The sequence below is a fragment of the Gopherus evgoodei genome, chromosome 5 (genome assembly GCF_007399415.2).
Source record: "Gopherus evgoodei ecotype Sinaloan lineage chromosome 5, rGopEvg1_v1.p, whole genome shotgun sequence".
Lineage (NCBI taxonomy): Eukaryota > Metazoa > Chordata > Testudines > Testudinidae > Gopherus > Gopherus evgoodei.
In genome coordinates this window covers 109,986,428-110,012,722 of record NC_044326.1, presented here as the reverse complement: position 1 = coordinate 110,012,722, position 26,295 = coordinate 109,986,428, and the positions used below count along the sequence as shown (strand labels likewise).

General features: G+C 42.6%; 1 protein-coding gene across 4 annotated transcripts in view; it reads right to left on the bottom strand.

The window, feature by feature from the left end:
• The window catches only part of BANK1 (B cell scaffold protein with ankyrin repeats 1), a 292,299-nt gene that overhangs the window by 240,008 nt on the left and 25,996 nt on the right, over positions 1-26,295 (bottom strand). For 3 of the 4 annotated variants that reach the window (XM_030564611.1, XM_030564613.1, XM_030564612.1), the window contains exon 2: positions 6,645-7,043. The exons of the other annotated variant lie outside the window; for it this stretch is intronic. In XM_030564611.1, coding sequence (XP_030420471.1) covers positions 6,645-7,043 — 399 coding nt within the window. The remainder of the gene's footprint in view (positions 1-6,644; positions 7,044-26,295) is intronic. 4 annotated transcript variants of the gene reach the window in all.

Here is a 26,295-nt window from a genome sequence, read left to right as displayed (position 1 = left end):
TAATTATTTATAGTCCAGCACTAGTGTGGATTGGACTTTGTAGTCAAATAAGATGATTTATAATGTTATGAAGGGTCTACATGTCATAGTGGATTCAAAATGCGCAGTAGAATAGGTATTTGAGCATTTGGGATAAATTTATCCCTGGTGCAATACCAGTGCAATCAGCGACTTTACACCAGCAATAAATGAATGTTACCATCTTTATATCAGGAAACCGATACAACAAGAGGCTCAGTAGAAATATAGGGGTTTATTTTTTTTTCCTCTGTCCTGAGAAAGTGTGGTAAGCAATGAACTTGAATTTGGTGTGACTCTTTGCCTATTTTAAGCTCTATTTGCCTCAGCTTGTTTGCATTTTGGACTACTAGTTATATGACAATTATAAATTTGCAATACTGCAGTGTTTCAGAGCCGCACCCTGTTAATTGATGCAAAAGCAGTTTTTCTAATGTTGTTTTTTACACGGACATCATGAGTGGTAGTATACTCATTACATTTTAGTCAAGGATTGGAAGTCAATGGCATGTTGTTGTCTCAGGCAGAAGATATGAATTCATTTTGTGAGGCTCACTGCCTAGGCCAATGGAGAGTATGGGTACAATTTTCAACCTTGATCACTGCTGTCTGCCGGCTCTCAGCCTTGGCTCAGCTGTCATCTCTTCACATCTCTTGTGCTGGGTCACCTCTAGAACCCTAGCACCTGCCAAGTTTGCTGTTGCTCCACGGGAGCTGAGTTCACGCTCGGAGTCCTTTCTGAGTCCAATTACCTCCAGATCCTTACACTGCTCCTTAGGTCCAGCTATAGGACAGTGTCAAAGAGCAGACTTCCAGAGCCCCTCTCTCAGGGCTGCAGTGCCTGTCTATCTATCCTAAACAAGAGAGGAAAAAGGGGAGTCTACTCTCTGCCTCAGCCTAGACTTGCTAGCAGCCTCCCTTCTTAGGCAACTGCTCTGCGGCCAGCTTCACCTTTTTTAGCTCCCCTTCTCCAGGTAGCGCATGCTCTGCAGGTGTGCCTAACTGGCACTGCCTGAGTGCTGGAATGGTTGTTAGACTTGCTGTCATTGGGATAGGGGCATGTCTGATCACGGTCACCTAATTCCTCATTTAGGTATCTATAGGGCTGATGTAAGTGGCTAAATGTAGATTTAGGCCTCATTATTTAAGTGCTCAATTTTAAATAAATGGATTTCTCCTGTGTCATGAAAAAAGGGCCCTCTTTTTCTTTGGGAACAGGCTGGTAGGAGAAGAGAAAAGGACTGCTGTGTTTATTTTTGTCAACACCATCAAATAAAATAGAGCCATTAAAGAGAGTGCTAGATGTTAAGATTCCCAAGTCCTAGATAGATTCAAAGTCCTACCAAACAGTCTCATAAAATAATAAGCTCATTTTAGAAACATTACCAGAGAGGTATCTATAAAGCATAAAATTTTCAAAATCTACCATCTCTTTTTGCATCTGCAAGATGAGGAGAGAAATAACTGCAGAAATAATTTAAGGCATTTAGAGATTTAAGTATCTAACTGCACATGCAAATCAATTACCGTACTTAGTCGCAGAATCTGTCTAATTGTGCCTACATATGATTGCGGGAATAAAACCAGAGGCCCAATTAAGTCTAGGCTGAAAAACCAGGCCAATAGGATCTCTTACTTAATGAATATATAATAATAATCATAATATCTAGGAGAAAGTACATGCCTAGAATCTTGGCTGTCTGCAGTGTCAGGCTGACAGCTACTCTAGAGTGATGAGAAGCAGGGGGTAGGGAGGGAAGAAAGGAGGAGGAAAGGCATAGAGTAAAACACAGTGTTGAACTGTACTTTCACCAATAGTAAGAAAAGGTGAGGCAAAGAAAAGTCAAAATACTAAATTAACAGAGTCACTTTGCATGAAAATTGAACATACGGTTATATAGAAGACTAAACAGAATCTTAGTTGCTAGCTTGGGAAAATACAACCTCCTAAGTCCTAACTTTTCTGTACAGCGTATATTTCTAATGACACGTATTCAGGCAGCTAAAAAACCAGAAGAAAAGGTTTAATTGAGCTGCTCAAGAGACATCACTGTAAAAATGCTCACACATTTTAAGAAGTCTTGCTATGCCAATCTCTTAATAGCAAAAATATTTGCATTCTTCCTATCACTAAATAGGAACATACTAAAATCTGCCACCATCCAGGAAACATATGTTACAAAGCATAATCTCTGAGTCTCAGTTCCTCATTTGCTCCCCCTACGTATGCTCTCAACCACAGACAGCAAACCCTCCTGATTTTAGGTTTTCTTTGAATCATGCTATTCACTGGATCTCTAGTGGGTACATTATCTAACTATCAACTAACACCTTTATTTGGAGTGTGCATGTTAATTAGTATTATTTTTTTGGCTAACACAATCAGAGTACGCATCTGGAGAGTAGTGCCAAAGGGTTGAAGTTGGCACAGTCTGGTGTGGTAAAGAGATATGGAGCTGGATTTCTTGGTCCATTCTATCCACTTCCTGCTGCTCAGACAGCACAAAGAGAATAGAGTCCTGCTGGAAATTAACTAGCAGAGAATCCCCTTTTCCAGAGCTCCCTCCAGACGTAAAGCCAGAAAACCCTGTTTCTGTGCCAGCCACTTACTCTGATGTAGTGGCACGGCAGGGCAGAGTTTGTTAACACCTAATCTACATTGATGTAAAGTCTGAGAGTTTGTAAACCAGTGATATAAATCAGAACAGGCCCTCTTCTGTTTTATCTAATGCCAGGACTAGCCTAGTACTGAATCATGGAGCCAAAATCAGCTGCCAAAAAGCCTCCTGTGCCCTGAAATGAATGGAACTCAGCTGCAGAGAACTGATGCTGTGGTGTCAGTTATTTAATACTGAAATACGTCGTGGAATACATGGGTTTTAAGGAGAAGAATGGGAGAGTCTTATGAATATTGATTAGAAGGCATAAGAGGTATTGTGCCAAGTGGTACAAATGTGCAGACTGAACAAATTAGCAATGAATAATGTTATGAGAAAATGGAAAAGAAAGGAGTAAAATATATATAATTTTGTGTTCTGTTTGGTCACTATGTCAAAAGTTGTTGCAGAAACAGAGGGGATAAGAGACAGGTAATGAAAATAAGAACGTAAGAATGGCCATACTGAGTCACACCAAAGGTCCATCTAGTCCAGTATCCTGTTTTCTAACAGTGGTTACTGTCAGGTGCCCCAGAGGGAATGAACAGAATAGGTAATCACCATGTGATCCATCCCCGTCGTCCGTTCCCAGCTTCTGGCAAACAGAGGCTAGGGATACCATCCTTGCCCATTCTGGCTAATAGCCATTGTTCGACCTATCCTCCATGAATTTATCTAGTTCTTTTTTGAACCCTGTTATAGTCTTGGCCATCACAACATCCTCTGGGAAAGAGTTCCACAGATTGACTGTGCAGTTGTGTGAAGATTAAAATAAGATGTGGGTAGGCTGACCAGATGTCCTGATTTTATAGGGGCAGTCCTGCTATTTGGAGCTTTGTCTTATATAGGCGCCTACCTCCCCCGCCTCCCATATCCCCGTCCTGATTTTTCACACTTGGTGTCTGGTCACCGAGGTGTGGGCAGGCTACCACATGAAGAGAAACTGAAAACCTTGAAAGTATTTAGCTTAGTGAAGAGTCAGAGGAGACGTGATGGAGGCATACAAAACATTGGTATACAAAAGGTACCTCTTGTCCTTTCATTGAAAAGCTACCAATTTAAAACTGACAAAAAGAAAAAAAAGGTTTTACAACATCCGTAAATAATCTGTGCAATCACTGCCACAGGTTATCATTGAGACAGCTTTGCAGGATTCTAAATAAAAGATTAACATGGATAATGCAAACATCCACAGCTACATTAGACAGAAGTAAACAGTATAACAGATGTACATCTTTACACTTCAGGATATAACACTAACTGATAGATTAGGAAGAAACTTTCACTGTAATCAAGTGATTTTCATATTTGTCCACTACAGCATTATTTTTTTTGTACCTTCCACTGAAGCAGTTGATACTGGTCACTATTAGAGACAGGATATTGTGGGTGCCTTGTCACTTTATGTTGTCATATTTGGCAGTCTGACACTGTAAACAAATGCTTTGTGACTCTGACCAAAATGAACACCTTTCTTCTAAGAAACTGTATTAGTTCTTTTAATAAATGTTTGCAGTTTCCACTGATGTGGAAGTACAGTCCCTGTGCTAAATTCTCCTCTTAGCTATACTCATGTGATCCCATTGATTCCATTCCCATGAATGACAAGGTTACTGAGCCAAAGAGCTCTCTCCCATTTAATAGTCAAGTATCAGTAATGCACTGTAGGGAAGGTGCAGAACTTTTCTGATGACTCCTTCTGGAAGCCAATTTGGGTGACTCTGATTAGCTTTACTCCAGAACATGAAAGGAAAGAGAGGCCTTGAGGGAAAGGTAGGAGCTCCTAGCGCAGAGATGGCCGAACTTACTGACCCTCCAAGCTGCATATGATAATCTTCAGAAGTTCAACAGCCAGGCGCACTTGCTTGGGGCTTCTGCCCTTCGATAGGGTGGTGGGGCGCCTGCCGGGGCCTAGGCCTTCAGCAAGAGGGCAGGTGCCTCGTGCAGGGCTGAGGCACCTAGACCCCCACCCCACTGGGCAGAAGGCCCTAGTCCCACCACCCTGCCACAGGGCAGAAGCCCCAAGCTCTTCCCCTTCCCCCCACCCCAATCTGGCAGGTGGAGAATGGGGTGGGGAGGCTCCACAAGCTGCACTTTTACTCTAAAAGAGCCACATGTGGCTTATAAGATGCCATTTTGCTACCCCTGTCCTATAGGGAGAAATATTAATCATCAGGAAATATGCAAAAAGCTTATGCGGAGGAGGGGATCTAGGACTTCTGTTTGTAAGTACAGTCGTGTCTGTTCACTTGGGTCTCTGCATGCTTTCAGTTACACATCAGCGTTACTGCAGAGTAAACCCCTATGTTCATGTAATTAAAGACTGTGGGTGTACTTCTCCACACCACTGACATAGTTTTACACTGGTGCAACTCCACTTCACGACAGCACTTTGGTGGAATTGCTCTAACATAAGACTGGGACAAGAGAGTGAGGAAAAAATCAGACCCTATGTTTTAATTTATATTCCCTGACTTTTGAGTACTTCATTTTCCAACCTTCAAATGTTTAATGTCAAGTTTTTGATGAACTTGCCTTCCTCTTTTTTTTTTTTTTTAATTTAAAAAAAAAAAAAAAACCTCTGATGTGGAGCTACTTGCTAGATAGCAGCACAACATTCTACCCGGCACATAATGTGCAGTTTCTGAGGTCAAGGCTCATGTCCTGCTTCACTGAGTATGCACTTTGCATGCTGAATCAAAGTTTTCGAACAGCAGCTATAACAAAAAACTAACATATGGGGGCAAGAGTGTGTGTGAGTAATATAACCACACAAAACAGAAGGAGTTTGGGAGCAGACAGAGGACTGAGAGGCTATGAAAAAGCTGCAGCAGCAGCAAATGCCTATCAGGAGTGCACATCGGATGATGTGTGTGGAGCCTGTGATAATATTACTGGAGTGGCCTCCCCAAATTGATTGTGATACAGTCTTCCTACAAAACTGACTACAGATGGTGCTAGGTACAACGTGACTCCTCAGTTCCATTTCTACAACACAGTAAAGAACTAGCAAATTTCAACCCTGTGCAATGGGTCAGCACAAGACTATTCACTACTTAAACTCTTAAAATAACTCTTATGTTGACCTCCTGCTCAGTGCTGATCTGCCTCAGCAGTCATGTAACAAACATATACAGGATGCAATTCTATTTCACAGAAACTTCTTGTTTCAGTTGGTACAGAAGAAGATTAGCATACTGTTTCAGCTTGTGTGTGCGTTGGAGAGAAAAAGAACGACTGAAGTGAGCCCAAACTTTGTGGATAGCATATTTGCCATATTAGCTCATTGCCTAGCAAGTTCTGAACTACGAAATTAAGACAATTTGAAGGTTATGACAGGTTTCAGAGGGGTAGCCATGTTAGTCTGTATCAGTAAAAACAACGAGGAGTCCTTGTGGCACCTTAGAGACTAACACATTTATCTGGGCATAAGCTTTCGTGGGATATAACCCACTTCATCAGATGCCTGGAGTGGAAAAATAATTTCCCCTCTGTTGATACTCACATCTTCTTGTCAACTGCTGGGTATGGGCCACATTCACCCTAATTGAACTGGCCTCGTTAGCACTAACCCCCCACTTGGTAAGGCAACTCCCATCTTTTCACGTACAGTATATTTATTCCTGCATACTGTATTTTCCACTCCATGCATCTGAGGAAGTGGGTTATAGCCAACCTAAGCTTATGCCCAAACAAATTTGTTTGTCTCTAAGGTGTCATAAGTACTCGCTGTTTTTACTGAAAGTTATGAGACATGCATACACATTTTTCAGCCATACTAATGGCAGGCATTAGATTGATATAATTATCTGAACCCTTTAAGCTCATCAGACAGCTTCTGAAGAACATTCACTGAAGTGTTAGACTTTCCAAAGTTACATACTCCTTACTCTGGATCTAAGAGTAGGATAACTTTAATCATAATTAAGTGACAAATATATCATCAGCAGGATTAAAATTTAAAATTACCTTGTTGAATAACACCAGCAACAATGGAGAGATATTCCTCGGGATCCTGATCAGTGGAGATCTCTTGGCTTCTTTGGTCTAAAGTCAGTATCTCATGTAGAACGTCTGAGTTCTCCACCCCACAAAGTAGAATCACTACCCTAGCTGGAGGCTCGAGGACCCTGACCAAAAAATATCTTCTCTTTTGATCCAGGCATTTTAGAAGTCCATTTGATAGTATGAGAAGTTTACATCTATAACAGGATAGAGAGTGTGACTCCAGATGCTGAAAAGATAAAGTCTCTAGGTTGTAAAGTAAGATTCCTTCTTCCTTTACAATGTGTTTGAAAAGTGATTTTAAATACAAAGCCCATTCTTCTGCCTCTTCTTCATAAATCACCAGAATGTCCTTTGTATTTTCTGTAGAAAAGAAAACATTTTTAACCTCCATTTTATCTAATATCTATAGCTACCATGTTAGATTTTTTTCTCTTTGTAATCTGAAACAGAGTGGTAGAGATAGAAATTTGGATTTTCAACTGTTTTCAGAAAAAAATAAAATTTATGTTCCAGACTAGAACATAAATCTTTTTGAAATCTCCTGTGGAATAGAAATTCTGATAAAATATCCTTTTTTTTAAATTTTGTTTAGAAATTTTTTTTGAAACTGTTTCAGAACAAAATATGTTTAATTTTTTCCTTTTCATATTATTTATTGTCTTTATGTTTCATGTCTCATTAGTAGGAGTGGTAGTGCATCTCACACATCAGATTATGTCATATTATGCAGACAAAGTATAATATTCAAAACAATTACTTCCTTATTTTTACTGTATTTTATTTACCAAAAAAATTGGGGCAGCTGTTACTTAATACAGATTAAAGCACCTTATTTTGTTGTTGAAAATGTCTCTTGTTTGGGATGTAATGAAGTAGTTTGACACTTTCAACAAGAAAATAATTGTTTAACTGTCAAACTGTTTAGTGTCTCCTATTCAAATTGTAATTAATCTAGAAAATAAGAAAGTGTTTTGATCTATAAAATAACAGAATACTTTTGAGTATATTCTGTCCTCATAATATGACATACCATATTATGACATGACTTGACATATATGATTGATATGTCATTTTATGCACTACAACAAGTGATGTGTTGGGAACTGGGTTGGTTGTTTTTTCTATATATTTATTTTAAAATATTAATGTAAATGCTAATCTAATAAAAATGGGAATAGTTCAGCATCTGGAAAGTTGCTACAGCTAAAGAAACAAAAGAAAATGTCACATAGAGTAGGTAAAGGCACACCCATGATGCTGACATTATAGATGATAGGATGCCATTGACACCACTGATATATTGATCAACAACAGTATGCAGCAAAATGCAATATGACATCAAATGAATTAATACAGTTCTATCCCTTTAAGCTCTTTTATGTTGTAAGGATTATAGAAATATATTCTAATAGCAATTGTCACAAAGTTAATCACAGCTGGTTCTAAGCGACAGCATCCACAGACTACATAGTTTTAGCTTAGTAATACAGGTTTGTATGCTATGGATCATAGTAGACACTCAGTTATAATGATGTAAGTCTGAAGTAACAACACTGACGAAATTACACCTGCTTTATACCATTTTAAGTGTGAACAGAATTTGGCCCAACACATTTGATAATTATATTAATTTAAAAGCTCCGGTTTTAGATTTCTCTTAATAGAAAGCACCAAATGAATAGTAAGTTCATTTCTATTCCACTATACACTAATTATTTTGATTTTTTAAAATACTGTAAACAAACAAAGCTTAGCCATGGGTGCTGTATAGCTCTTATAGGCATATAAACATATACCACACAACAGCACACACCAACAATAAATACTAACCAATTACAGAATTAAAAATTCATAAATCAAACATCCTCTGTCATTTATATAATATATTACACATGCAGTAGACAGTGGCATAAGTACATGACCCTTTGTGCAAGAAACGATGCTTGTGTAATGAAGATTTTCTGCACAGTCTATTCAGGTCAAATCCTAAAGTCTAACTTGGGTAATTATAGGGCGGTATAAGCCGGTCGCGTCGGGGCTCGTCCCTCTCAGGCGCGGCGGGGAGCCAGGGCGCCTCCTAGCCCGCCGCAGTCCGGGTAGGCTTAGTCCCTCCGCAGGTGTTGAGGGGGGTACAGGGTCTGCAAACAAGGTAGAGCCCTGGCCCTCTAGCCGGCGTCGGGGCTCTCAAAGTAAATAAGCCCCAGCCCTTGGGCAGGGCGGGGCAGTAGCAGTTCAAGCTCAGGCCTCTAGCAGGGGCTGAGCAAACACAGTATCAGCCCAGGCCCTTGGCAGGGCGGGCAGTAAAAGTTCTAGTTAGCCCTGGCCCTTTGGATCAGGGCAGAGCAATGGCAAAGTCAAAGGGGCCCAGCCCTTGGTTCAGGCAGGGCACCAAACACAAGTCTAGTTAGCTCTAGCCCTCTGGATCAGGGCAGAGCAGTGGCAAAGTCAAAGGGGGCCCAGCCCTTGGTTCGGGCGGGGCACCAAACACAAGTCTAGTTAGCTCTGGCCCTCTGGATCAGGACAGAGCAGTGGCAACAGGCGGGAAGAGGGGGAGTCTGCCACCCGGTTACGGGTGGCAGGGGGAACGCAGGCCCTCCCACTCCACTGCGTTCCAGCCCGGGGCCCTAGCAGCGGTCAAGACCCGCTGCAGTCAGTGGGGATCCTGGCCGCAACACACTGACATGGGTTCGGGCTCTTCAGGAGCCAAACCAGGGTCGGCTACCCCCGGGCCACTTCCAACCTCCCCCTCTCTGGGTACCTGGTCCTTGCCAGCGTCGTCTGGGGGGTCCCAGACCATGGGCTCCTCCAAGTACCAGTCATGGGGAAGCTCAGGCCACTCCTCGGGGTATCAGGCACACGGCAGGTCAGGCCGATGTTCCTCTGGGTACTGGGTCTGAGGCAAGTCCAGCCAGCGCTCCTCTGGATAGTGGGCGGGGGGCAGGTCCGGCCAGCGCTCCTCTGGATATTGGGCGCGGGGCAGGTCTGGCCAGCGCTCCTCTGGGTAGTGGGCACGGGGCAGGCTGGGCCCGGTGGGAGCCCGGGCACCAGCATCTGTCCTCTCCGGCAGCCTGCCCCCAACTGAGTGCTGGGGCCGGGCTTTTACACTTCCTGTCCCGCCCCTTGACTTCTGGGGGGCGGGGACAGGCAGTGCTGACTCCGCCCACTGAGGCACCTGCTCTGGCTCGTCCCTCTCAGGCGCGGCGGGGAGCCAGGGCGCCTCCTTACAGGCTCCATCACCATAGTTACTGAGCACCTCACAATCTTTATTATGTACACTCAGAGAAAAAGAGAGCCTCACAACACCCTGGTGATATTATTCCCATTTTACAGATCGGGATCTAAAGAAGACAGAGACTAAATGACTTGTCCAAAGTCACACAGGGCACAGCAGGGAAGAAAGCCCAGATCTCAAGAGTCCTAGACTAGCAATATCACCATTTCAGGGTAACTGCTGCTGTGTCCCCACTTCTGTGATACACTCCAGGCATTCCCAGTCAGGTCTCCAATTTCCCACAATCACCAGTCTCCATGTAGGGACCCTTATAACACTGTCTTCTGACCAGAGGTTTTTAAGCCTGCACAGTTCCCTGCCTTACACTGTGATATCCCCAGCAAGCCAGCCTACCGAAAGGTCAGCACTTGCGCTTTGCTTTCTCTCCAAGGGCGACGATCAGTGTACTGCCAGCAGTTACAAGTTACCACACTGCTTTTTCTAAGCAAGTATCTTTATTCTCAAGGTAAAGGCATTACACAAAAGAAAACATAAGGACACAACAAACATAAGAACACAACAAAAATTCGTATACACATGCAAAAAGCTTACCTTTTAGTCACAGGTCCTAATCCAAAAAGAAGAGGTGGGGTAGTCGCAAGGTTATTGTAAGGGGGTTACACTATTGCCACCCTTATTTCTGCATTGCCTTCAGTGCTGGGTGGACAGAGAGCAGTGGCTGCTGGCCAGGCTCTCAGCTCTGAAGGCAACACCCTGCAAACAGCAGTGCAGAAGTAAAGATGGCATAGTAAGGTATTGCCACCCGTACTTCTGCTCCGCTGCCTTCAGAGCCACCATTCTCTGGCAGCCCAGCTCTGAAGGCAGCACTGCCATCAGCAGCAGCGCAGAAATAATATTGGCAATACTGCAACCCTCCTTCAATAAACTTGCAACTCTTTCACAATCCTCTTTTGGGTCAGGTCCCCTGCAGTTACAACACTGCGAAATGTCAGATTTAAATCGCTGAAATCATGAAACTTACTATTTTTAAAATCCTATGACCGTGAAATTGACCAAAATGAACCGTGAATTTGGTAAGGCCCTAGTTATAGGACACTGGATTAAGCAAAATGGTTTCAGTTTTACAGTAGTTTAAGAAAGAGGAGTGGCTATGAGGCTTTTTTTTTTTTCAGATCCTTGTCTTGATTTTGGTAAATTGTACAGGAGAAAAGGATAAAAGAAAAAATGTTATTAGACAGAGTTACATAAGGAATATCAGAAGAGGAGATGGACGTTCACAAATTATAGAGATAGAAAAGACCCTTGTAATTATCTAGTCTGATCTCCTATAGCACAGACCACAGGACCTCACCCAGCAATTTCTGCATCAAGCCTATAATTTGTGTTTGAGCTACAGTATTTCTTTTAGAAAGACATGCAGTCTTGATTTAAGGATTTCAGGTGAAGGAGAATTCACCATACTGCTATGTAAATTATTCCACTGGTTAAGTATTCATTGTTAAAAATCTTCACCTTCTTGTCTCTTCATAGTATCTCCTTTTGAATTTTTCTGCTAGTTTAAACAACACTTTACTATCAGAAGTCTCTTTCCCATGTAGGTACTTTTAGACTGTGATCAAGTGACTTTTCAGCCTGTTGTTGGACATACTTTGCAGACCTCAAATCATTCTTGCAAAACTACATTTTAGTCACGGGTATTTTTAGTAAAAGTCACGGACAGATCAGGAGCAGTAAACAAAAATTCATGGCCTGTGAGCTGTGCATGATTTGTATTATATACCCCTGACTAAATCTTGGGTGCTTGGGGAGTGGCCCAGAGGCACCCTGGGTGCTCTGGGGCTGGGCTGGCAGCTTGCGGCCCAAGACCCCTGCTGCTGCTGGGAGGGGCAACAGCGCACGGTCCGGAACCCCCACTACTGCTGGGGGCAGGGGTGGCACGTGGTCCAGGATGCTGGGGTGGGGGAGGCATAGTTGCCCGAGACTGATGCACCAGCCGCTGCAGAAGTCACAGAGATCCCAGAAAGTCATGGAATCCATGACTTCTGACCTCCGTGACAGACTCGCAGCATTATCTATGGGGCCTTAGCAGGTCAAAGTCCTTCCAACTCTTTGGCAAGGGTCGGCCTCTCTTCCTTGGACAGAAGGTTCTGTCCATTTGCTGGATCAGAAAAAAAGGCTGAGTCAGTTTACCTGCAGTCTTTTTCTGCCAAAAGCCCTTTGTCTGTTGGTCACTGGAAAACCCACCTTAAACCAGTATATGCAAAGCAATTCAGGGTGTGGTACGTCTCTAGAGTTGGTTAGTCTTAGTAATTCACCTTAATCCCTCCCACCATTTGTAGTTCCTAGAGAAGCTGTGCTAACTCTCCATTGTGGAGTAGAACATAGTCATACATAATAATGCAGCTCCCAGTGGCCGCAGTTTGCAGTTCCAGCCTGCACCACTTCCCGCAGCTCCCATTGGCCAGGAACAGCAAACTGCAGCCACTGGGAGCTGCGGGGGTCTGTGCCTGTGGATGGTCAATGTAAACAAAATGTCTCACGGCCCACCAGCAGATTATCCTGATGAGCCATGTGCCAAAGGTTACCAACCTGCTCTAATCAGTCAACTTTTATATATACACCTTGTGACAAAGTTCCTCCTCTACCTTGGTGGGTCCTGTGCTTATTGGCAGATTTGTTCACCTCAATGATCTTCCCCACAGTTTGGGTCAACTTCTCCTGTGTCTGATCAGGAGTTGGGAGGTTTGGGGGGGAACCCGGGCACGCCCTCTACTCCAGGTTCCAGCCCTGGGCCCTGTGGATTGCAGCTGTTTATAGCACTCCAGTAACAGCTGCATGACAGCTACACCTCCCTGAGCTACTTCCCCATGGCCTCCTCCAAACACCTTCTTTATCCTCACCACAGGAGCTTCCTCTTGGTGTCTGACAGTGCTTGTACTCCTTAGGCCTCCAGCAGCACACCCTCTCACTCTCAGCTCCTTGCACCTCTTACTCCCAGCTCCTCTCACACACTTCCTCTTCTCTGGCTCCCCACCACACCTGACTGGAGTGAGCTCCTTTTTAAACCCAGGTGCCCTGATTAGCCTGCCTTGATTGGCTGAAGATGACCAGCCTGTCTGCCTTAATTGGTTCTAGCAGGTTCCTGATTATTCTAATGCAGCCCCTGCTCTGGTCATTCAGGGAACAGAAAACTACTCAGCCAGTGACCAGTATATTTGCCTTCTACCAGACTCCTGTACCCCACTGGTTTGGGTCTGTCACAACCTCTACCCTAATATAATGTGACCCAATATAACTCAAATTCGGATATAACGCGGTAAAGCAGTGCTCCGGGGAGGCAGGGCTGTGCACTCTGGTGGATCAAAGCAAGTTCGATATAACGCGGTTTCACCTGTAACGCGGTAAGATTTTTTGGCTCCCAAGGACAGCGTTATATCAAGGCAGAGGTGTAGTATAGTACATAATGGCACCCCAGAATGGTTGACAATGAATTGCTGCTCACTCTCAAACCAGACATGATTGAAAATTTTCAAAATATATTTGAAATAGAGGCCTCCACATTTTCTATGGTCAAAATGTGAACTCAACCTTATGCAAGATAGCTCTCTATCCCTGTTTTAAAATGCAATTCTAATAAAAAGTGTTTTATAATACTATACTTCTCATTTTACTTAGAGATAAAACTGAGTGCTATAGGTAGGGCCCTACCAAATAAACGGCCATGAAAAACTTGTCAGACTGTGAAATCTGGTCTCTCCCCATGAAATCCGTTCTTTTGTGTACTTTTGCCCTATACTATACAGATTTCACGGGAGAGACCAGAGTTTCCCAAACTGCATTTTTCTGCTAGTTTAAAGAACACTTTACTATCAGAAATCTCTTTCCCAAAGGCACAGGTCACATGCTGGAGGATTCTCTGCAGCTTGAGGTCTTCAAACCACAATTTGACGACTTCAATAACTCAGACATAGGTTAGGGGTTTGTTACAGGAGGGAGTGGGTGAGATTCTGTGGCCTGCATTGTGCAGGAGGTCAGACTAGATGATTATAATGGTCCCTTCTGACCTTAAAGTCTATGAGTCTATAAGTCTATGTAGGTACTTTTAGACTGTGATCAAGTGACTTCTCAGCCTGCTGTTGGATATACTTTGCAGACCTCAAATCATTCTTGTAACTTTTTTCTGAATCCCCTTCAGTTTCTCACCATTCTTTTTGTGAACATCAGAACTGGACACAGTCTTCCAGTAATTGGAGAAGAGAAGAGAAGAGAAGAGAAGAGAAGTTGGTTTCAGCAAGAGTTCTATGCATGGCAGACATGCAGCAATGTGCTTCTGATTCTTTCAGTGTTACATAAATATAAATCATATACACAAAAGGTGAAATTCACATCTGTACAGAGGGACATCAGAAAGGTTATGCACTGTCTCAGTCCAAGACTTAAGAGAAGTCAGAGTCTGAAGATGAAGGAATGGTGGGAAAGTTGCCTTGAAGGTATGAAATATGAAAAAGCCTTTTATTTTTCCAAATGCATGTTTTTGTTTTAAAATATTGTGCAAACAACTGGACCACATGTGGATATGACATACCTGGATAGAAATTTCATACTCAAAAGAGCCTAAGTGATTTGGGAACATGTGACATTCTATACCTTGGGGGAGTGTCCTGTAATCCCCATATACCTCATTTCAATGTAATTGTGATCTTACTTATAAAGCATGCCTTGTAAGGTATCAGGAGAAAGGTTGTGATCTACTGAAAGTCATTTATCTATCCATATGTGTATACCATTAATGCATATGAAGTTATGAGAATTGTGTTGTATGGTTGTCACTAAAACATGCTGTACATTGGGGTATCTGCCAAATATTAGCTCCCCAGAGGCAACAGCCAGGAAAGTAACCAACACCCAGGAGAGGTGTCAAACAACCCATCAGCAGCCATTGTCCAGCATGGGAGCTACAATGTAATGACTCACCTGCATGAGGCCACACCAGGGGAATTGCTCAACCTTGTCTGGAGACTCAGCAATGCCCCCAGACATGCCTGAACTTGCGCTCCCCAAGCACATAGGACTGAGGATATAAAACAGACACAGTAGCCACATGCTTGGCCTTCCTCCTTCACCCATCTATGCTGCAAGCAAGAAGGACACTCTGAAGACTCCAACAAAGGGGACTGGCCCAGATTTTGAGGTGGAAATCCGAGTACTATGAGCGGCAATATCCAGTGGGGTGAGAAAAACTGTTTCGTCTAGTTGTTGCCCAGTCTAATAGGGTTGAGTGTTTAGACTGCATGCTTATATTTTATTTTATTTTGGTAACTAACTGACTTTTTGCCTATCACTTAATAGCACTTAAAATCTATCTTTTGTAATCAATAAATCTGTTTTACAGTTTATCTTTACTAGTGAGTTTGTATGAAGTGTGTGGCAAATATACTCAGGTATTGCAAAGACTGGTGTATATCCACTTTCCATTGACGAAGTGCTGAACCAATTAATAAATTTGAACTGCTCGTCTTGAGCAGTGCAAGATGGTATATTCCTGAGGTGCAGTGCTGGGAGTTGGGGGGATTAGGCTGGTGCTTTTCTGTGTGTGATTCATGAGTGTCTCTGGGAGCATTCATGCAATCTAGCTGGGTGCGGGGATCTGCATACTGTTGTGCTGAGTGATCACAGCACCTGGAAGGGCTTGCTGCTGGTCTCTAGCAAAGCACTGTGAAAGAATTGGAGAGAATTAAGGGGGCACAGCAGTCCCATTGTCCCAGGCTGCACCCTGGGGATCTTGTGACAGAATACAAAACCCCAAATTCCACTGTGAGTGTGTGACTATATCCTCAGTGGAGTGAGGATGAAAAGGGTGGTGGTTTGGGGTAGGGTGTGGTTTAAGATTTTTATTAAGGCAAAATTACAATAAAATTTTCACAGACTACATCATACATTACTTATTATGTATAAAGGATCAGATTAATATTCAAAGTTTTAAGTTGTTTACTGAGAGGTGGGCCATATCTCTTTTTTGCAATACTGATGTTTTTTAAAGGGAGAAAACACACAATGGTGTATTTATGTAAGGAAAGGGAGTGAGTGAGATGTATCTATTATACATTTGCTGGAGAAAGGGATCTAAGACATGTATCATATAAACTTTAATTTAAGACATTTTTCTTTCCTGATCTTTTATTTATGGGGAGACTCATAGGACTGGTAATTCATTACAGCAGTTTGGTGAAATGTTTATTGTTTAAATAAGAAGGCAAGTGCTATTAAATTACATACAGCTGTCTTTGATTTAGAGGTGGGAGACAAAGTGGGTTTGTTTTGCATTGTGTTTCTCTTATTTTTTTTAATTTGTGCCATTTGATTTGTTGCTTTCTAAGATATTCTTCTCAGTCTCAATTTAACATTTTTTTGTTAATAATGAATGTAAGAGCTGCGTTTGTTAATTACTGTGATAAACTCAGGACAGACCGCTGTAGGGGAAAGGGGGTAGAAAACGGTCCCAGAAGGTTAAATGTCAACTGAGGAGGGGTGACTACAGGTCAATCAAGATCAGCTGAGAGGGAGTTACCTGAGGTCAATTAGGATCAGCTAATTCTAACTAAGGGCTGCCTGAGACCTTTGGAAACCCTCCCCTGTGAAAAAATAGAGAGAGAGAGAGTCAAGCTATAGGAGTAGCAGCAGGGGAGCAATCCCCTCCAGGAGGGGAGGCTGCATTTTCTCCCATAAGGGAGAAAAACAGGCCAAAACACTGGCTGAGAGAAGGGCAGACTGCCCTAGTGCAGCCAAGAGCGACTGTTTTACCCCAAGCCCATCTCACCAAGGCAAAAAACAGCTGAGGCTGGTGAGACTGAGAAGGTGCCTTGCCACACTACATTTAATTTAAAGCTGGCAGGAATCACTGTTAAAGTGGTATAGGTGATCAAATGTAAGGCTAACTGCTACTTGCAGTTACTTATCCAGAGTAACTTAATTAAAGTCAGTGAAATTACTATAGAATTACAATATAAACTGTGAGCAAAATGTTGCCGTTACTTTGAATATTTGCAAGGAGCCTACAGGAAGGTGATCAGGTGAGATATCTTCCCCAACCACAGTGAGATTCAACGACTCATTGTGCCACTAAATATTCCTGTATTCACATCCTCCACGCTATTGTAATAATCTTTGTACAAAATGTGCCTTGTAAGTTATCATATGAAAACTAACAACTATCTGGTCATTAATATTCTTGCTTGATGCACATACATGATGTATATTAAGAGCTATGAATATATTCTGGAATTATGACTAAAGTATGTGTAAGCCAGGTATAGCCAGGGACTTATTAAAACAGGTCTATTGTTTACTTCAATTTACAGATAAGCAGTAAAGAGGAACATCAAGACAGCTGCGGGAGGATATGGCAGGAAATAGAACAATTTGTATTTCAGCAAACATAAATGGGGGAAGAAAGAGCATGGAGCTTCCTTCATCAGACTCAGGGTTCCCTTTCTCATAAACTTAACTCTGAAGGGCTTCAAAGGTTTATTGGTCTATAAAGACAAGGGGTCTGAACCTTAAGAATAAGCAATTGAACCAACTAATTTATACAATACTACTCTATTATAAAGTGTATAAAGTGAGGTCACAGCACTCTGAAATGTCTGTGTTAACACTATATGAGGAAATATGGATACATAGTGATATTATGTTTTAAAGTCTGTGTCCAAACATGAAGAAACAAATGTTCTCCCAGACAAGAGAGAAGGCAGCTATTTACCTGTCTCCTATGCAAATTAAGCATGGTAGAATCAAAACAACAGAAGCCTCACTTTACATGCAAGGGGATGGGAAGCCAACAGGAAGGAAAAAAACAGCATGAGGTCATCCTGCCTCTTAAAGCAAGGTCATTGAAATTTGGAAGAGATAAGCAAGCACAGGTGACATCTTTGGCATCCATCACTAAACAGACACAAGAGGCCAGAACTCTTGCAAGCTGAGAAAGATGGGTCCTTCAACCAAAGATTGATAGATACTCCCTGTAGAAATATTCCTCTTTAAAATATAGATGCAATTCTCTAAGAGAGCTTACTTGAAAACTACATTACACACAGACTTCCACGTCCACCCTCACTCCTCAAAGTAAAATAATTATTACAGGGTACCGGAAAAAGATGAAGTCCAAATATAATTCAATAAACCTCAGCAGTGAATACAGTATAGCAAGTATTTCACTTTTCAGTGTCCGGGAACTGAATATAGATGAGAAACCTACTTACGCAAAGAATGTACCTTGCTAGATTAAGCTTTAGACATTTTGATGCATGTTTATACTTTTATTTGCCTGTAAACCTTTCAAACTATTTCTTTTACTTGGCATCACTTAACCTATGTCCAATTGCTAATAAACGTGTTTCATTTTTTCCATTATAAACCAACTCACTTCTGTGTTTAAATGGAAGGATGTATTTAAACTGTATGTGCTTTTGTCTCTTTACAAGAACAAATCTTTTTTCTCTGAAGTGTCCAGTGGAGGGAAGGATATTATAGAGCACCTGGTTTGGGGAAAATTCTGGATTGAGAGTGTGTATTACCCTGCAAGTAGTAACCAGAGCTGCTGCAAGCCAGAGTGTGGCTGTGGGTCTGTAAATAGGCTGCTGGGGTCCAAACTACTGAACCAGGTCTGCCTAGCACACAGACACTCAGAGTGTGACTTGCATGCTTGTGGGATTGTTGTGAACATCCCAACTTGGTAGCTACAGCAGCAAAACATTGTGAGACACCCAGGGTTGCAGGGCAAGTAGTGACAACTCCTCATTACACCCTGAACTGCTGTCACAATCATCCATTATTCACAAAAGGAGAGACCACCAGTCTATTCCTTGTAAGGCAGGGAGTTTTGCTATTAACTTCAGTGGAGCCAGTATTTCACATATAACACTCAGATAGGATTTATTTGTTTCTTTCACCTAGGCTGGTTTTGACACAGTTTCTTAGAGATGAAAGGTTCTGCAACTGTTCACCAACTCCCTAGTGTTAGACCAAGCAACAGTTAAAAGCCTCTACAAAGCCAAAAACCTACTGTATGCCCCAAACATTCATCTCTGTATCTCACAATATTATTTTTCCCTGTAGAAATATTTTTGTTTAAAATATAGATGCAACTCTCTAAGGAAACTTACTTGAAAGCTACATTACACACAGACTTCAATCTCCACCCTCACTCCCCAAAGTAAAATAATTATTACAGGGTACAGAAAAAGATGATGTCCAGACATAATTCAATAGCTCTCACTGGTGAATACAGAATAGCAGGTATTTCACTTTTGAGCAAGAATTTTCCCCTTACTGTTTTTATCTCTCACTATTTTTCTTTGAAGTTATTGCATTTTGTGTATAATGCAAGTTGAGAAGAATTTTGTTCCTGCAAAAGTTAATGTAATAGAAATTATCACCACCTGATAAAATTAAGCTATGCGTCAACTGTTTACAGAGTCAAAGGTAGAAATAAATGTATTATTAATTCTGCAATGAGAAACAGTAGGAAAGTTTATGTAGCCATCCATAGCAGGAAAGGACTTTTCTGACAAGCCAAAGTATTCTGTAGGTTACTGATGTGTGGTCACCCATAAAAGCATAACACAACACTACCATAAAATGTGCCCTCTAAATCATGGTTTGAAAAGAAAAATGTTAATCTAGTATGCTTCAGGAGAGACAACAAAAAAAATGTTTTTTTGCATGGTGCTGGTAAAGAGGAAAATCAGGAACTTTTGCAGGAGGGAGGGTGGAATTTCATTCCAAGGTAAGGATTAGAAGGGATTATGAAGAAAAACAGACTAAAAGAGAGTAAGAAATAATTAGAAAACTGAGGAGAAAATTACTTTAGAGAAGTGTGTGGTGTACCAAACAAATTTATCTGGGCAGGGGAAGATCTAAAATGTTTAGTAGTTTTTAACTGCTTCTAAGCATGTACATTAGATAATCAGTTTCTCTATTAATCTGATTTATAACAAGTTTCTGCTTTCTTCTTCATTTCAAATTAAGCAAAAAACACTCAGGGTATGTCTACACAACCCGCCGAATTGGCGGGCAGCAATCTATCCTGCGGGGGTCGATTTATCGCGTCTCGCGATAAATCCACCTCCGAGCGCTCTCCCATCAACTCCTGCACTCCACTGACATGAGAGGTGCAGGCGGAGTTGATGGGGGAGTGGCAGCAGTCGACTCACCGCAGTGAAGTAGGGTGACCAGACAGCAAGTGTGAAAAATCGGGACAGGGGTGGGGGGTAATAGGAGCCTATATAAGAAAAAGCCCCATATATCAGGACTGTCCCTATAAAATCGGGACATCTGGTCACCCTACAGTGAAGACACCACGGTAAGTCAATCTAAGTATATCGACTTAGCTACGTTATTCCCGTAGCTGAAGTTGCGTAACTTAGATTGATTCCCCACCCCCCAGTGTAGACCAGGCCTCAGGGTCACTGATCCTTCAGGTTAACATCAAATCAGAATCACAAAAACAGGACCTTTGCACAGATTACATTATATTCTCTACAATACACATTTTCCTGAATTTAAAAAGAATTTAATAAGATATGTTTAGCTCTTCTCCCTGATGAAAGAAGATCTTTGGCAACCTACAGGAATACACAGTTTTCTTTGGCTCTTTCTATATAGCAATTTGAAATGGTGTTTCCACTTTTCTAGACAGCTGTCTTTGAATAAGGTATTTGCCAGAAAAGGGCATAACAGAGCTTCCTTGGATAGCATAGACAGGATCTAACCATATTAAAAATGGCTTGGGACAATTCCATTTTCTCAGCCTGTTTTAATAAAACTAAGGTTTTATCCCAATTTTAGAAGAATCCCGATCAGCATATCATTCTGGGTACACTACCATTTGCTATATTTGCCCCACTTTTTTCAGTCTGGAATGGGGAAGGGAGATCGGCTACCAACTCTTTAGCTGTCCAAATCTCCCCCATTCAAGGAGTCCCTAGTTTTTCACTTTGAAAAACTGGTCACCTAAATGACAAGACACAGCCTTATGACAGCTGCTCATTTTCTCCCTCTTATGTATGGCATCTGCAGAGCAACACTCTATAGATAAAATTAGGGCAGTCACTAGTGAGGTACATAAGCCATTTTAAAGCATCCTCTCTGCTCAGTGATCAGTGTGAAGCAAGTTGGTGCTCTGTGTCTCGTGGACAGCTGTCCATGACCCATAAACCTCTAAACCAACCAATCTTGTTGGCTGTCTCAGCAGAGGCACCAAGGACAGAGTGGACATTGTTGCTGAATATCTTTTACAGTTCTAAATGAAATGAGGAAGATTGGATGAATGTCACCTAGGATATAACTCTTTGGTTGATAGTGGACTTCATTCTCCATAGTTGTCAGTACAGTAGTTTTTGCCAATGCTAAAAATCACAAAAAATAACCACATATTTTCTCTGGAACAGAAAGATGGGGCCAGGGAAGTGTTAGGCTTTTAATAGTCAAATATGCACCTATATTGTTATCTTAAACCTGGATTTCCACTGGCAGCGAAGTTAAGCAGAATGCCATCTTAGGTGAAGATGTGGCATGCTCTCCCACTATCCCCAGTTCCACTGAAACCCCTTCTGCTTAGCCTTCAGGGTCCTGACTCAGCAGTAGTGGAGAGCTGCTTGGGGTTGAAGAGTGTGTTATTGGGAGTGGGTGCTCTCTGCTGCCTTATCCCCTCTTGAACTTACCGGGACAAAGCTTTGCAAAATAATGCTGACCCTGCCCATCCTGCCTACCAAGAAAAAATAAGGGCAATTACTAGTCAGGAACCATGATATAATGAGACAAGAGTGTGATGGAGAGATGTGCACAGGCACTGGTCTCTATGCAAAAGCCCCAGCTCACCACAGATATAGAATTTCTCCTCAGTATAAAATCCCTCTCAGTTCTGTGTGTGTGGAGGGTGAGAGGAGAGGGTTGACCACCAGGATCATCTAGTTAGAGCAATTAGGATAAAACTGGACAAGCTGAAACTCTGGAGTCTTCTGGCCCCTACATAGACTCTAACTCTCCACAAAGAGTAACATATGGCCATTAATCTGTACGTGTGCCTTCCTATGACAATACAATATACTATGGAATTCTAGAAAAGTTCCACCAGAAACCAAAGCAATCCCTGTAATTTTTTTGGAGAAAAACGAATGAGACTATCAAATTTAATGTTAATCAGTGTCCCTGAGATAACTAACTCTCCCCTCCCACATCAGAAGTGAATTCACCAAAGTACCTGGCACACATCCAGTAACATATCTCACTATGCATCTCTCTCTGACCTGCTAGACCTCAAGGCAAATCCCCTGAAGCAAGCCAAAATAGATTTGTGTAGGAGGGACAGCAGAAAACACTTTGGATAATGGAAAATGTTTTCCCATGTTGCTTCTCAGAGATTTGCCACTAATGGAAATGAAGATTACAACTATTTGCTTATAAGATTTAGAGTGAGATCATGAAGTACCTAAAATGCAGCAAAGCAGTGGGCACCTCTGTTTCAGTTAAAGCAATTATCTTAGAGGAAGGGCATTTCTGCCACCACCACATGAACTAGCTCAGTGATTGTATTTGTATTCTCAAATTTCTATTAAACTATTGTGTAATGTGTACATTGTCTGCATTTCTCTGCCTTTAGTTGCTAATTGCAATGATATTTGTGTAAGTAAATGCCTCCTTTTACTGTACATAATTAGCCTTCACCTCTTGCCCATTGCTTTCAGTGATATTTAGTAAGGTTTTTGATACTGTCTCGCATGACCTTCTCATAACCAAGTTAGGGAAATACAACCTAGATGAACTACTATAAGGTATGTGCGTAACTGGTTGAAAAAATGTTCCCAGAGAATAGTTATCAGTGGCTCATAGTCAAGCTGGAAGGGCATGCCATCTAAAATCCCTAAGTGCCTAAGTTTCAGCTGCTGAAGTCCCCATAGGCACCTAAAAATCTGCCACATAAGTCCTGTGTTATGCTTAAACCTGAGAGGGGGTCTGTCATAACATATTCCCAGATTTGGACCTTAGCATCCAAAATATGGGTGTTGAAAACCTCCAAGCTTAGTTACCAGCTTGGACCTGGTAAAGCTGCCACCACCCAAAAAATTAGAGTGTTTTGGGGCACTCTGGTCCCACCCAAAAACCTTCCCTGGGGACCCCAAGACCCAAATTCCTTGAGTCTCACAAAAAGGGGAATAAACCATTTCCCTTCCCCCCTCCAGGTGTTCCCTCCCTGGGTTCCTGGAGAGATACACAGAAGCAAGCTCCGTGAATCTAAACAGAGGGATTCCACCCTCCCTATTTCCAGTCCTGGAAAACAGAAGTACCGAGAGAGAGCCAATCTCCCCCCTCACCCTCCTCCTTCACCCAGAGGGAATGCAAAGTCAGGCTAGTAAATCTAACACACACAGATTTCCCCCTGACTTCTTCCTCCCACCAATTCCCTGGTGAGCTACAGACTCAATTCCCTGGAGTTCCCCACTAAAGAAAAACTCCAACAGGTCTTAAAAAGAAAGCTTTATGTAAAAAGAAAGAAAAATACATACAAATGGTCTCTCTGTATTAAGGTGACAAATACAGGGTCAGTTGCTTAAAAGAAATATGAATAAACAGCCTTATCCACAAAGAATACAATTTAACACATTCCAGCAACTACACACATGTAAATACAAAAAAACAAACCTATGGTCTTCCTATCTTTGTACTTACAACTTGGAAACAGAAGATTAGAAAAGCAGGAGGCAGAAAAATCCTCTCATAGCCGAGAGATTACAGGCAGAAGACAAGAACAAAGGACTCACACACAAACTTCCCTCCACCCAGATTTGAAAAAGTCTTGTTTCCTGATTGGTCCTCTGGTCAGGTGTTTCAGGTTACTCCTTTCCAGGTAAAAGAACATTAACCCTTAGCTATCTGTTTATGACAAGGTCTTCAAACTAAGTGTTCCTCCACCTGTCAAGCTTGTGGGGCCTTATCCACTAGACATTCTCAGAGGCTGCATAACAGATTGGGTCTGGCACACACACAAAAAAGGTGCCAGGGGAATAGGTGGTAATGTTGTTTAAGAAAGAAGAATTCAAACTGAAACAGGTGCAGAGAAGGGTTACAAGGATGATCCGAGGAATGGAAGACTCAAAGAAGGCTGAGAGGAGATATGATTGCTCTCTAAAAATACATCAGAGGGATAAATACCAGGGAGGGAGAGGAGTTATTTAAGTTAAGTACCACTGTGGAGACAAGAACAAGTGGATATAAACAGGCCATTACCAAGTTTAGGCTAATAATTTCTAACCAGAGGAATGAAGTTCTGGAACAGCTTTCCAAGGGGAGCAGTGGGGGCAAAAAACCTAACTGGCTTCAACCCTGAGTTTGATAAATTTATAGAGCGGATGGTATGACACGACTGCCTACAATGGCATGTGGCCTACTGGCTACTGCATATAGCAAAAATCCCCAGTGGCAGGAGATGGGACATTAGATGAGGAGGGCTCTGAGTTACTACAGAGAATTCTTTCCCAAGTATCTGCCCGGTGGGTCTTAGAATCATAGAATCTTAGAAGCTTAGGGTTGGAAGAGACCTTAGGAGGTCATCCAGTCCAACCCCTGTTCAAAGCAAGACCAATACCAACTAAATCATTTCAGCCAGGGCTTTGTCAAGCTGGGCCTTAAAACCTCTAAGGATGGAGATCCCACCACTTCCCTACGTAACCCATTCCAATGTTTCACCCTCCTAGTGAAATAGTTTTTCCTAATATCCAGTCTAGGGCTCCCCCACTGCAACTTGAGACCGTTGCTTCTTGTTCTGTCATCTGCCACCACTGAGAAGAGCTGAGCTTCATCCTCTTTGGAACCCCTCTTCAGGTAGCTGAAGGCTGCTATAAAATCCTCCCTCACTCTTCTCTTCTGCAGACTAAATAAGCCCAGTTCCCTCAGCCTCTCCTTGTAAGTCATGTGCCCCAGCAACCTAATCATTATCATTGCCCCCCACTAGTCTCTCTCCAATTTGTCCACATCCTTTCCATAGTGTGGGGCCCAAAACTGGATGCAATACTCCAGATGTGGCCTCACCAGTGCCAAACAAAGGGTAATAATCACGTCTCCCGATCTGCTGGCAATGCTCCTACTAATACAGCCCAATATGCTGTTAGCCTTCTTGGCAACAAGGGCACACTGTTGACTCATATCCAGCTTCTCGTCCACTGTAATCCCCTTTCTGGTCCCCAGTCTGTAGCAGTGCATGGGATTCTTCTATCCTAAATTCAGGACTCTGCACTTGTCCTTGCTGAACCTCATTAGATTTCTTTTGGCCCAATCCTCCAATTTGTCTAGGTCACTCTGGAGCCTATCCCTATCCTCCAGTGTATCTACCTCTCCCTCCAGCTTAATGTCATCTGTGAATTTGCTGAGGGTGCAATCCATCCCATCATCAAGCTCTTTAATAAAGATGTTGAACAAACCAGCCCCAGGACCAACCCCTGGGGCACTCCGCTTGATACCACCTGCCAACTAGACTTCGAGACGTTGATCACTACCCATTGAGCCCGACAACCTATCTGGCTAATAGTCCATTCAGTCAATCAATACTTTTTTAAATTGCTAGCAAGAATACTGTTGGAGATCATATCAAAAGCTTTGCTAAAGTCAAGATATATCATGTCCACTGCTTTTCCCATATCCACAGAGCCACATGTCTTGTCCACATGTCCTGGACCATTTGGGATCAGGAAGGAATTTCCCCCCAAGTCAGATTGGCAGAGACCCTGAGAGTTTTTTGCCTTCCTCTGCAGCAAGGGCACATGTCATTTTCAGGTTTAAACTAGTGTAAATGGTAAATTTTCAGTAACTTGAAGTATTTAAAGCATGATTTGAAGACTTCAGTAACTCAGCCAGAGGTCAGGGGTTTATTACAGGAGTGGGTGGATGAGCTTCTGTGGCCTGCAATGTGCAGGAGGTCAGACTAGATGATCACAATGGACCCTTCTGAATTTAAAGTCTATGAGCAGAGGTGAAAGTAAGCTGGTACACCGTACCGGACCGGCTTCCCCAGGCGGCAATTTAAAGGGCCTGGGGCTCCCAACCGTGGCTGGAGCCCCAGGCCCTTTAAATCTCCACCAGAGCCCTGCTGCCAGAGCCCCCGGGTAGAAGAGGTGACTGGGACCTCTGGAGCTCCACTGGCAATTTAAAGGGCCCGGGGCTCGGCTGTGGTAGCGGCGGCTGGGAGCTCCAGGCCTTTGGAATCACCGCTGGAGCCCCCGGCCACCACTGCTACCCCGGGGCTCCAGCAGTAGGGCTCAGGAAGCGATTTAAAGGGCCCAGGGCTCTGCTGAGGTAGCGGTGGCCGGAACCTGGGCCCTTTAAATGGCC